The sequence below is a fragment of the Melanotaenia boesemani genome, chromosome 10 (genome assembly GCF_017639745.1).
Source record: "Melanotaenia boesemani isolate fMelBoe1 chromosome 10, fMelBoe1.pri, whole genome shotgun sequence".
Classification (NCBI taxonomy): domain Eukaryota; kingdom Metazoa; phylum Chordata; class Actinopteri; order Atheriniformes; family Melanotaeniidae; genus Melanotaenia; species Melanotaenia boesemani.
In genome coordinates this window covers 30,157,672-30,169,832 of record NC_055691.1, presented here as the reverse complement: position 1 = coordinate 30,169,832, position 12,161 = coordinate 30,157,672, and the positions used below count along the sequence as shown (strand labels likewise).

Below are 12,161 nucleotides of genomic sequence, written 5' to 3'. Positions count from 1 at the left end.
AAAACATGTCAGGTCTTTTGCTTGGATTTCTTTACCTCAGTATACACACATTTAGTTAACTTTCTTTCTTGGCCAATAATTTAAGGTATATGGTTTCTGAAAAAGGGAATTTTCTCTTTTTTGTATCTATTGTTTACTTCTGGATAGCATTTTTTAATACACTAATGCCACAGTCTCTTTTCAAAACACAATGCTGACAAACTTTTATCGTCACATTTATTCTGAACTACAACAGTAGCAAGCACAGTGCTTCCAAAAGTTTAAATTGAAGCATGTGGATATTAATATTTTATTAATATGTTGTCAATTTATAAACACTGGATTAGTATTTGTCTGTGAGAACTCATACAATAGTGTATCTATTTATTAATACCATTTTGCAGAGATTTTATTAAACATTAAAATAAATAGTGATGTTGTAATGTACAAAAAAAACCAACACACATTTAAAAGGAGTTTCCTTTACACAGAAAAACACCTTTAATTAGCTATAAGGGAGGGAGACAGTTAACAAGGGCCTACTAGTGAACATAAATATACTAAACTGTTAAAAGTGAGACAACAGGTGTTGCAAATGTTCACACACTCAGCTGTTATTATTTGGGTTGAGAACATGAAGTTTTGTGCATTTTTATTATGTAATCATGGTGAGAAAATTCTTTCTTCAGTCAGGTGTGCATCTTTCCAAATAATGACAAGAAATAAATATGCTTGCAAACACATAATTAGGATTCTTACTTTGATATATCTGCATTAAAAAACTGTACACAACTTCAAGTATTTTTTGGCATTATTTAGGAGCTAAGCAGGCATAGAAAAAATAAGCATGCCAACAAAAATGCAATATTCTCTGAGATCAAGGCTGTGACCTTTAACAAACAGATCACTAAAACAGAAAATATTACAGAGACCAACATTTACTCATACATACAACATTTACTGCTGTTGAGTTTTAGGATGAAGCTTAGTTTCAAGTAACAGATATTTATCCATTTGCAAGCTGTTCACTCTACTCTGCAGGTACAGAGTCAGGACCCTCATCCTGCAAGACAGCTATCTCTAAGACATCAGAGGTGGGTGTGTCTGATGGCTCTTGCGAGAGATCTTCAGAGCATCTACTGACAGTAGGTGAGATCACATCAGGACTTGTGTCACACGACTCTGTGCTCTGCTCTGAAGTGGCTGTTGTGGTGGTTGTGGCAACACTTGGAGGAATTGGGTCAAATTCATCATCATCGTCCTCCAAGATGGGTGACTCGTGGATATCTGTAAGCAGGACATAATGTTTTACCGATGCTTTGATTTGGGGGAAGTTAATAGTTGTTGAAAACATTCTGAAAAACGAGGGGGGAATAGCTAACTCACTGCTAAAAGCCTGTGGGTACTGTTTTGCAATCTTCCCTTTTAATGTCCTGAAGAAGCAGAGGAGACCCATCATCAGAGAGGTTGTGTATCAACTTATATGTCTGCAGTGGGGAAGCAATGACTTACCTAATCCTTCTAAAGATGCTATCCAGATCTTTCTTCATCTCAACCAGCGTGCGGGTGTGAAGCAGAAACCGCTCATTCATCTGTTGCAGTCGCACATTTGACAGTCCATTAAAGTTGATCAGCATTTCGTTGGTTTTTTCAAAGCGATCAAGCCTGGTTACATCATAATAAAGCAGACAAACAGCAACCATAACTTCTTTGTAGCACAGGACAGTGACACTACAAAAAAAAGTGTCAGAATAAGACAGTACTCATTTTATATTTACTGGCAGAAAAGTCACATGAGGCTAAACACAGCATGGTACTCACATATGTCTCTGAGCCTGGATGATAGCGTTCACATCCTCAGAGTTAACCATGCTCAGCATTCTGTTACAGAACACACCAGATGCTGTGGGCTCCACCATGACGAAAAACTGCGAATACAAACTTTTATTTACAAGTGTGTGAGAATTACACAGTCCAGCAAACTCAGGGGATTACACTAAATCTACAAGAAGCCAGCAAGAAAGCTTGATCATAGCACGAACACGACGGTACTTAGATTAATTAACGGTGACAACTCCATATCTTCTAATGACTGGTCCATATTTACAGAGGTACTGCAAGTTATTTACATGTGAAGCTCACTGTTTGAGACGGTTTTTATTCTGATTTGTATACTTGTTAAACACTTAACTCGCACAAATACAGAAACTAAATCAAAAACACGCCACAACGGAATTGAAACTACCTACCTCGGGACTCACAGTGGTTACCTTTTTGATTGTTTAAAAAATATGGTTAAAATACATCTGTCACCCAACTGTAAGTCGAAAACAAAACACTTCCGTGTTTTAATTAACTTCCGGTCATGGGATCTTCGTTTCCGGTGCGCGTTCTTCCTTTTTCTTTTTTTTTTTCTTCTTGCTTCTATTAATAATTAATATGCTTTATTGTTTATGCATGTTACATTGAATTTATTATCAGCGAAAACTGACGCAATCCTTAATCTTTGGATGTTCTCTTTCTAAATAAATACATAAAGTAATGAATAAATAAATCTTTATTTATCGGTGAAAACATTGTTACCATGTTGGAAGGAGGCAAGCGTACTGGACAATGTTTTTGTTTGCTTTTTACCTAGTTTTGTTGTTGTTGTTATTCGGTAAAAAAAAAAAAACACTTTAATATCATGTTTAAAAAATAAAACTCACAAAAATGCTTAATATTCTCTTTTGGTCACTTTTTAATGGGGCTTCTCAAAAGTCAAATAAGGATTCTTGTTGGACCAAACCAAATTTAGTGTGCTTTCTTAAAAATGTGCATTATTAGAAGACCTTTTTTCAAACTCAAAAATAAAATGCATATTTCAGTAGAAAAGCTAGCCAATATTAGTATAAGACTTGAATATAATTATATAGGTATAATGTTAGTCATGTGTCAGGATTATTACAACTGATGTTTCTGTCGTCTTTGTCCAAGTGTAATTTATAATCTAGATAAATAGATACACAAGGACTTTATTAATCCTACTTCCCCAGCACACCACAGCATACATGATGGCACTGGCCACCAGTCTGGAAGAACATCTCCAGCAGTTTGATGTATGCATTGAAGGATCGAAGCTCTTTTAGGAAGTAGTCTGCTCTTCCAATGTAATCCTTCTAAATTGGGTAAGAAAGTTATCCTTCCTTTTTTCTACATTGAAATAAATTGCCTTGTTGACATCTTTTCACATACAGTAATAAACTCACAGCTTCACACTTCAATAAAACTCACAAAATTACTTTTATTAAGGGACAAGTAAAAAAAGTACATGATGTATAAAAAATACAAAACCGCTTTGTCTAACCTGTTAGCTACGTAAATGCATAGCAACATTACATGCAAGTCTAGAGTTAGATTTCCTACCATGTATACTACTCTAACATTTGTAAGCTATATGGTAAAAAGGGAGAAGTACAGTTTGGTTTCAATCTATCAGTCGTTACAGTTTATATGATACAGATGCAAAGTGATGATATAGAATAAGTTAGGTTGCACGCAACTCAACCAATGAGTAAATAAATACTTAACAACATTTCACAAATATTGACAACCGGTAATTCAATTCAACGCAGTGTTACAGAAAGTGTGCCTGAGAACTACATTTTGTTTTCTAAAGATGAGAAGCTAAACATGAACAAAATTCAGAGTACAACGCTTCTAAGCCAGGATACAAATAAATATGAAATAAATAAATAATGAAACTGTTTGAGAGCCATATGACTCACCCAACCCTTTATGTACATACCACACCCACAGTTCCCAACTACAACATCACGTGTATGAAATTTCATTTTAGTGTTTTGTTTTTTTAAATACCATAAACATTGATACAAATGACCCAGGACAAGCACACATGTCCATAGAAAACCTGCATTGATTTGACATTGGGTGAATTTTAATGTGCTTTGGCTTTCATTTGATAAATAAAGTAATATCAGGCTATATGTCACAACACATTTGTGGTATATTAGAGGCAATGGCATAGAATTTCAGCTTATATAAAGACTTTTACCATAAACTGACCCAGAAATGACAGAAATTACTGATGTTGATATTGCTGAATGACTATAGACCGATTTTGTGTTTTGCTGCTGTATTGTGTTGAATTATTATGCAAAGACACTTTAATTCTTCCTCTTCATTTTTTTTACATATAAAAATAAGTTCAAACTTCAGAGAAATGGATCCAAAAAATAAAAGTAAGATTTACAGTTTCTATAAGGCCATGCAATTTTAGAAGACTCATGCATCAGATCGTTTCAGGTCTTTTGGATGAGTGAGCTTGCCATTCATGCAAAATGCACTATGTGTTGTTGAGGCCACAATAGATTTAGCTACTGTCCCTTTTATTTCCTTAATACCAATCCAGAGTTAACACTAGCACTGTCTGTAACACACATTTAAGGCTGGTGTATTTGCTGTTGAAGCTGTGAATAGGCCTTATTTAAAATGGGATCCACATACATATTTGCATGGAAAAACTAATCCAAACTACAAACACAAAGCCTTTGATTGAAGTGGACATTATTGTGAAAGGACAGAAAAACACAAGGGCAGCTGTACATATCTGTGCTCTGTCAGTGTATAGTGTCATTCATTCCAAAAAGGGATACCAACCATTAAAAACAAACAAAAAAACATCTATTCTATACAAAGAAAGCAACACAATTCTCTTTATAATAGTTATATTACCTTGTTTGCTTACAAAATATCCACAGTGAGAATAGGTTCTGCTGTTTGTTTAGAAATGGAGTCATGAATTTCAAGTAGCACCTTTTTCTATAAATTTGTGGATGTGTTGCGTTTTGGAATAAAGTCCATTGAATGTACCAGCAAACCAGAGCTCCAGCATTTTATCTAAAGTAGATCAATAACACCACAGATGATGGTCCATCGTTGGGATGGTGAAAAATATTAAATACAAATAAAGAAACAAAATGAAAAACGATATTCCATAAGTTATCATTTACACGTCATAAACAATCCTCCAATGTTGTCATGGAGAAGACTAAAGGATTTTTAGCTGCTTAATGATTGAAGGCAATCTGAGGCAACTTCTTTCTGTAAGTCCTTCTAAGGAATAAAAAGAAAGAAAGAAAAGAACGGCACCCCAAGATATCTTCAGAGATGTCAGCGAAGTGGGGGGTCATGCCTTCACCAGCTTTCCCCTCCCACCTCTCCACTTCTGGCTGGGGGTGTTGTCACGGTGACGCATAGCTTAGCAGGTTCTGCATTTTCCTCACACATAGGCGTCTCCTTCACTTCCCCCTCCATCTGGGGTTTTTCCACCCCCACTTGGCCTTCCTCTACCTCCACTTCTTCTTCCTCATCTTCCTCCTCCTCCTCCTCCTCTTCTTCCTCCTCTCTTTGCTGCTGCTGTTGTTGCTGCCGCTGTTTTTTGCGGCAGCACGGTTTGAACAAATGGGGGTCGATGAGCACCTCCCCAAAGCGCCCCTTGTAGATTATTCCACAGCAGACCTTTTGCCTACACAAACATGACATATAGTGTTTATTTAAGAATATTTAAAGCAACCATAAAGGCTGATGTGTTTTGCATGTTACAAGTAATTTACAACACTGCATTAAATTATTATCAGAGTTTAATTAGAGGAAATTCAGCATAAAAGCAGGCAGGGGACGGTTGACTCTCAAATGTATATTAAGGTAAAATTCCATTAAATGAATTACATTTTCTTCAATAATGCAACTATTTATTGATAGCCTTCCTTAGTTATTAAACATCTTAAGCAAATCTCATGCTTCTACAAGCTTTTTACATAATAATGACTGGAAATCAGTGGCTGCCTTTAGGGCAGGAAAATGCACCCAAAACCTCATTTGTATTACAACATGTGGTAGAAGAAATATTCACATCCTTTCATTAAGTTATAATACGAGTACAGCTTTCTAAAAAGAAACTCCGCTCAAGCAAAAGTCCAGCATGAAAAATCTTAAATAAAAGTAAATAATTATTAAAAGCAAAATGTCATTTTAAGAATTTGAGGAAAACAACTGGTTTAGTCCCTGATTAAATAGTCATATTATGTATATGAAATTAGATAATAAATAAAGAAGCATTAGAGTGTAAGTGGTGTGTTACAGTTGCAAATGGATGTGCAGACAATTTTAAGCTATTTTACATACAACAGTTGTACAATCCCTGGTCACCACACTTCTATGTTTTATAATAATAAAATAAAACAACCGAAAACAGAAATGACTCAAGACTATATTATCTAATAGTTAAAAGTAGCTTTGTAAATATGCACCATAAAAATTTTATTAGAGGAGAGAAAGGATCAAATCACTCTATTGTGAAGGCAGAATTATTGGAAAAACTTTTTTTAATTTGCATTTCTAAAAGAAAGACTGTTAAAATAAAATGTTTGAAGCATTTAGGGAATTTCTGGTCACAACATCAGAGATGTCAGTTGATCCAGTGGATATCATGTATATCAAAGTTTAATTTCTATAGTGATGTCCCATGAAATGATATAATGAAATATTAGCAAAAATGTGAAGGGGGTGTACTCACTTCTGTGAGATACTGTATATCAGCTCAAAGCAATGAGCAGCAAAAAGTCCAGATTGCTGTAACCAATTAAAATTTATGGAAGAAGTGGCCCACGATGAGGCTCAATCCTGCAAAGCTGATCTGTGAAATGTTATACAAGAAAGTTGGAACGTGAACGTTAGAATGAATAATTTTTTCTTATTATTATTATTATTATTACTGAAGTCCATGCCTTAAAGAATTTAAATAGTCATAAAAGCCAAAGGAATAGCAACAAACACTGACTTTTATGGTTAATATTAGATTTTTAATTCTAATATTTATAATATAATATAATATAATATAATATAATATAATATAATTTATAATAATTCTAATTGCTTTATTGAAAAAAGGGTAAAAAAAAGCCACCAATTAAAATACTTTTGTCATATCTGTACTTTATTTTTTACAATGCTTTTTGCTGAATGCTAAATGAAGATCTTCCAAGCCTGGTGATTACATACTTTTGTCAGGAATTATACATATAGATAAATCTTAGGTGTGTGAAATGATTCACAGGAGCATAAAAGAAAAGCAAACATAATATTCTAATAAGCAAATTTGATTTTAGTGTTTGGACGTTTCTTTGAATATTGGAATTGTTAAATGTTAGATATTGGAGATACTGAGCATTTATCAGAAGAAGTGTTTAATTTAATTTAAAAATTTAGGATCTTATATTATCCATATTATAAAATCATCATAGTAACTAGAGGTCTCAAATAAATGTACTTAGTTACTTTTTACAACAGTTTACCAGTCAATAATAAGTTAATAGATGTTTTTAGCAGGATGTTTGTCATAATGAGAATAAATGTGCTGCACAACCACAGCTATGGATAGACACCCAAATGAATGCAACAAAATGAGAAGGAAAGTTAATCATGTTTAGAAATGTCTGAGTGGACTATTGCTGAGATGCTGCTTTCAGAAACATTTAAAGCATCTGAAAAGCCTGGTTTTTAATGAAATTCTGGATCATGAACATTGAGTCTAGAAACTTGTCATACTGTGACATTTTATATGACAATCAAGATGTCAAAGATGCACTTGTGCTCAGATGTCTGACATACCTCTTCCAATAAGTCAGGTCCAAAAACGAAAAAACAGGAGACCTGCTGGAACCTGGGCTCAGCTCGGTGTCAGAACCATCGTCTGAGAGATTGCTGTAGCTGGGAGACTGAGCAGGGGAGGCACTGGAGGTTGTGCTGTGGGCGTCTGAATCTGGTAAACCGTAAAACACGAGAAGGTTACCCCTTGGTTTTCTATGGCAAAAACATCTACAACTTTATGAAGAGGCTAAACTAACTGTTTCGTTTCAGCTCTTTCTGCAGACGGTTGATCTGGTGTGGCCTTGCTTTCTTGGAAATGGACTTTATTTTCTTGGGTCTGGAGGTGATCTTTAGGCTGGGACCTCCTCTGGCATCAACCACCTGTAAGAAAGAATGAGATTTTAAAATCCGAGTATTTATCACTTTCAAGTAAGAGCTTAGTTATAAAATCAGTAGCCTGTAAGCTAGACTCACGTGGTTCCAGTTTTTCTTGGTTCCCACAGGAAGTTTTTTCCACCGTTTCACGAGAAGCACACATGCATTACAGATTTCTCCTGATCGTGTTTCGCTCAATCTGCAAACCAATATTAGATTGAGTCAAGGACACGTGGGAGAGAGAAAAAAAAAATATATATATATATATATATATATAGATAGATAGATAGATAGATAGATAGATAGATAGATAGATAGATAGATAGATACATACATACATACATACATATATTTATATATGCGTGTTGCAGAGGCAGCATCTCTGCTGTCCAAACCCCACGTGTCCAATGTCCAGCTGTATCTCTTACCCAAAACAGCTCCTGAAGTCCTTCTCATAGCGCTTGCTGTCCGTGAAACGGGAGCTGGACGACTTCGCGCGGCAGATGCAGCAGCCGTCCAAACTCCTGTACATTTTGGGCTTGTGGAAGCCGAACATCTGCATGCACAAATAAATATTTAAATATTAATACCTCAAGCTTTAATCAGCGTGCACCGTGAGTTAACTGCAGCATCTCGTTGCTGCACATTTCTGCTTCTGAGCAAATGTATTTATGTTTTTAAAAAGTATATTTATTTCAAATGTGGTTATTCATTAATTTCATACATGGAACGCGATTTTGTTGGAGCATCCCTCCGCTCTGACCCACATGGTGGAAGTAGGTCAACAGTCAGACGGCGTGTCAGACAGATAATGTCACCATGCTGCGCTTACAGGATTCACGCTTGCTTTTGGAAACTCATAGCACGCACTCGTGCCCCCCGGTTGCACAACATGCATTACTACACTTAAATACAAACCATAAAATATTACACTGAGAAGCCAGAAAAATGCTAAATGTAACTGTATCTGGAGGAACAGACTGAAAAATGCATTAAGCTTGCATTATCTAAAAGTACTAAGATTTATGTTGCTAGGCAAATTTAATCTCCAATGCACATGTGGACCTAAACTGCGGCAAAACTGCGAGCCGCGCCCCCCAGACTGTTTTTTTTCCCCCTCCTTGCCATCAGTCCTCTGGGTCTTCTGACAGTGCGGTGCCACAGAGAGCAGACAGAGAGCAGGTAAAATCAAAGACCTCTCACTCTGATGCTTACAGCAGACACGGGTTGAACTTGCATATTGTAGGTGGATTTTTTTTTCCATAAACTAAAAAATATGTGAGAATGAAAAATTTTACAATTAGTGATTACATTGATTGAGATTAGAAAACAACTTCAGGTTATTTTTGTGCAAATAAATAATCAGCCTATTCTTGACAGCCTAAAATTAGGGAAGGTGTTAATCTTTTTGCACAACTATAAAATAAGAAGACATGTCCATTTTAGAAGTAAAACGAGAAAATGTTTATTTATACAGCACCTTTGCGTAACAATGAAACACAAAAAGAAGTCTAATTTAACAGTACAGAATAATTAATTCATCTCTGAATAATTTAGGCTACTCCAAGCTGTTAGGTTAGGCTGTTATACGGGAATAATTCAACTCGCCATCAAAGTGCAATATTGAGATTTCCGGGAAAAAAGGCAGCTCCACTTGGATTTACAGGTTAGATGCTGAATATTGTATATGCAGCAGTAAGCCTAATTGAGCAAAGACCCCCCAAAAGCAGAAATAGCTAGCATGTGTTTAAAATGATAAAATGCAGCCGTTTAAATAATTATTTAAAATGTGTGGGTTTTTTAAAAATCAATATCATATAAAAAAAACCTTTTTTATAAGCTCAGTTCATCGCTGTCGTGCATGTCCATCAGCATTTTATTTTCGCGTGCTTCATCTGTAATTCACAAACGATCTCTGCAGCAGAATACAGTACGTGACGCAACTCAACATGGCAACACACTTCAAAGGCGGAGGCAATGTGGAGAAGGGGGTGTGATGCGATTTTCCGCAAAAACTGCAATATTTAAAATAAACCGTTGAAATCCTCCTGAAAGCTACTGGACTTGCGTAAATACCACCTCCACTCTTTTAAATTAAGCAGAGCAATAATTTATGTCGAGAAAAAAGTGCAAGTCGCTCATTTCACCGCCCACTCCAGCGAGGAAGCATGGCATGCCACACGACCTGCTTCTTGCGCACCCATTTTATGATGACCGTCCTCTGCTCGACGATGTCCGACTTCCCCCTCTTCAAGTCAACTTCACGTTGAGAGACAAAACTGAGACTAACGTCTTTCGAAAGCAAATTATCTTGTATTTAACATTATGAGAAAGATTTTCAGTTATGATCGTGTAATTTGATCTTTAGTCTTTGTTATTCCAGAGCCGCGTCACTGCAACAGACCACATACAACTACATGTGCGCGAAGTTCAAAGAGACTCCCTTTTGAAAGTCGGTTTTTATAGTCGTTTCTTACACCAAACAACCTTATTTGCCAAGTTTGAGTTTCATAAGGCGTTAAAAAGTAGTTTGCGTTTGCGAGAGCTGTTTTGTTGACAGCAGCGCCCGCGTGCTGAGACGCATCTCTGGTCCGGGTGGGCGTGAGAGATTCAACTTGGCGTATTTAGCAGGCATAAATGTGTAGCACACTGCAGACACGCTAAAATCAAACTATGGATGTTGATTCTTTTTCAGAACAGCGTGTTTATAACTTAAACATGTCCAAAAACCGAGTTTGGTTAAATTATTTTAACGAGAAAATTTGTAATTTCCTCCCGCAGCCAAATGCACCGAGCAGACCAATAACAACAACAACCATCATCTTCTCTTCGTGTCTGCATGTGAACCGATTCCGAAACCTTTTAAACACTTCTTCACGTTTATTTTGCTTTTCTTCCACTTTGTCATATTACTTAAATCTTTTCAAATATAATCAGCACGTAAAACTGACCAATCAGTCGGTCCTGCAGCAGGCCTAAAAAGAGCAATTGTTCAACTCGAAGCTTGTTTTTAATTACACATCTGAAACGCATAGAATAAGACTTTAAAACCTCATCAAGACACAAAAAACAAACACAAACCGACTGATATTGTTACCTTGTTGTAAGCTGAGTCAAGCTGATACAAAATATTAGTCCTTGTAGCGCGTCGTTACGATGTGACTATTAAGAAAACGAACCCGCATCAGTAAACCCGCTCTCTTGTTGATGTCTGCGCTTTAGGACGGGACTGGATAGTTGTGGAGGTAGTGCGCATGCGTCACATCCACACCTCCATTTCAGAGTAGAGCCGAAGGCTTTTTTTTTTTTTTTCTTTTTCTTCAATCAAATTATTTACATAAACGACGTATGACGTGTGCGTGCGTCTGCATTCTGCTGGCCTTATAAGGATGGAAACGTTGCGCGGGAACAGGGGGCTCGGCCCCGGTTGCTATGGCACATTGGAGAATGTAAGTAAAGGGGCGGGCCCTGTCGTTTTACTACACAACGCCAGATGGCTCGTCTGGAGGCCTATGGTTTTTAGAAGGCTCGGCGTCTAGCACGGAGATGGGCTTTGTTGAGTTGAATTACAAGACAACAGACTAGATTAGTGTTAAGTAAAAGGTGGGTGAAACTTTGATTTCATCCAGTGATCTGTGAAGGGCGAACAGTCACTTGTATCAGAGAGGAATAAGCCAATCGTCAAATGCTCTTCGTGCATTTATTACATAATATTTAGATATAGCATCTAATAAATATAAAACAAACAAAAGAATAAATAAATCGTGTTATTTCAAAGTACCCCTTTAACCATGTTCTCCTTAGATAAATACAGAACTGTTTCAAGGCATCTCTGTTTGTCTTCTGAATATGCTTACTTTGATTAAAAGTAATCGTTAAATTACATTGCAGGGCACGTGTGTTTTTACGCAAGGATCTTAAAATCAGACTCTCAAGGGCAACTGTTTTGTGGGTTTTCGGTTTGTCCTCAGGAGCTCCAACACACCTGATTCAAATGAACTGGATCCAGTAGTGTGTTAAGGTCTGCACAGTGACCAATTTATTTGAGTCATTTATTGTTAAATCAAGGAAACATCTAAAACATGCATTTCTTACAATACTCAGTTTTGATTTGATGATGATTATGACCCCTAAAGCACTGTTGGTAGTATTATCAT

The 12,161-nt window shown here is 36.4% G+C and overlaps 2 protein-coding genes across 2 annotated transcripts; both read right to left on the bottom strand.

The window, feature by feature from the left end:
- Positions 1–456: 456 nt before the first annotated feature.
- Positions 457–2,336, bottom strand: kxd1 (KxDL motif containing 1). Its single transcript, XM_041996162.1, has 5 exons — positions 2,229–2,336; positions 1,801–1,907; positions 1,492–1,644; positions 1,366–1,412; positions 457–1,266 (listed from the first exon to the last, which is right to left on the bottom strand). The coding sequence occupies exons 2-5, from the start codon at positions 1,896–1,898 to the stop codon at positions 1,010–1,012; spliced, it is 555 nt and encodes a 184-aa protein (XP_041852096.1). The 5' UTR covers positions 1,899–1,907; positions 2,229–2,336; the 3' UTR covers positions 457–1,009.
- A 906-nt stretch (positions 2,337–3,242) lies between these two features.
- sinhcaf (SIN3-HDAC complex associated factor) lies at positions 3,243–11,249 on the bottom strand. Its single transcript, XM_041996654.1, has 6 exons — positions 11,102–11,249; positions 8,433–8,560; positions 8,104–8,203; positions 7,887–8,010; positions 7,651–7,801; positions 3,243–5,506 (listed from the first exon to the last, which is right to left on the bottom strand). Exons 2-6 carry the CDS (start codon positions 8,558–8,560, stop codon positions 5,176–5,178), a joined length of 834 nt encoding a protein of 277 aa, XP_041852588.1. The 5' UTR covers positions 11,102–11,249; the 3' UTR covers positions 3,243–5,175.
- Between the last annotated feature and the right edge of the window lie 912 nt (positions 11,250–12,161).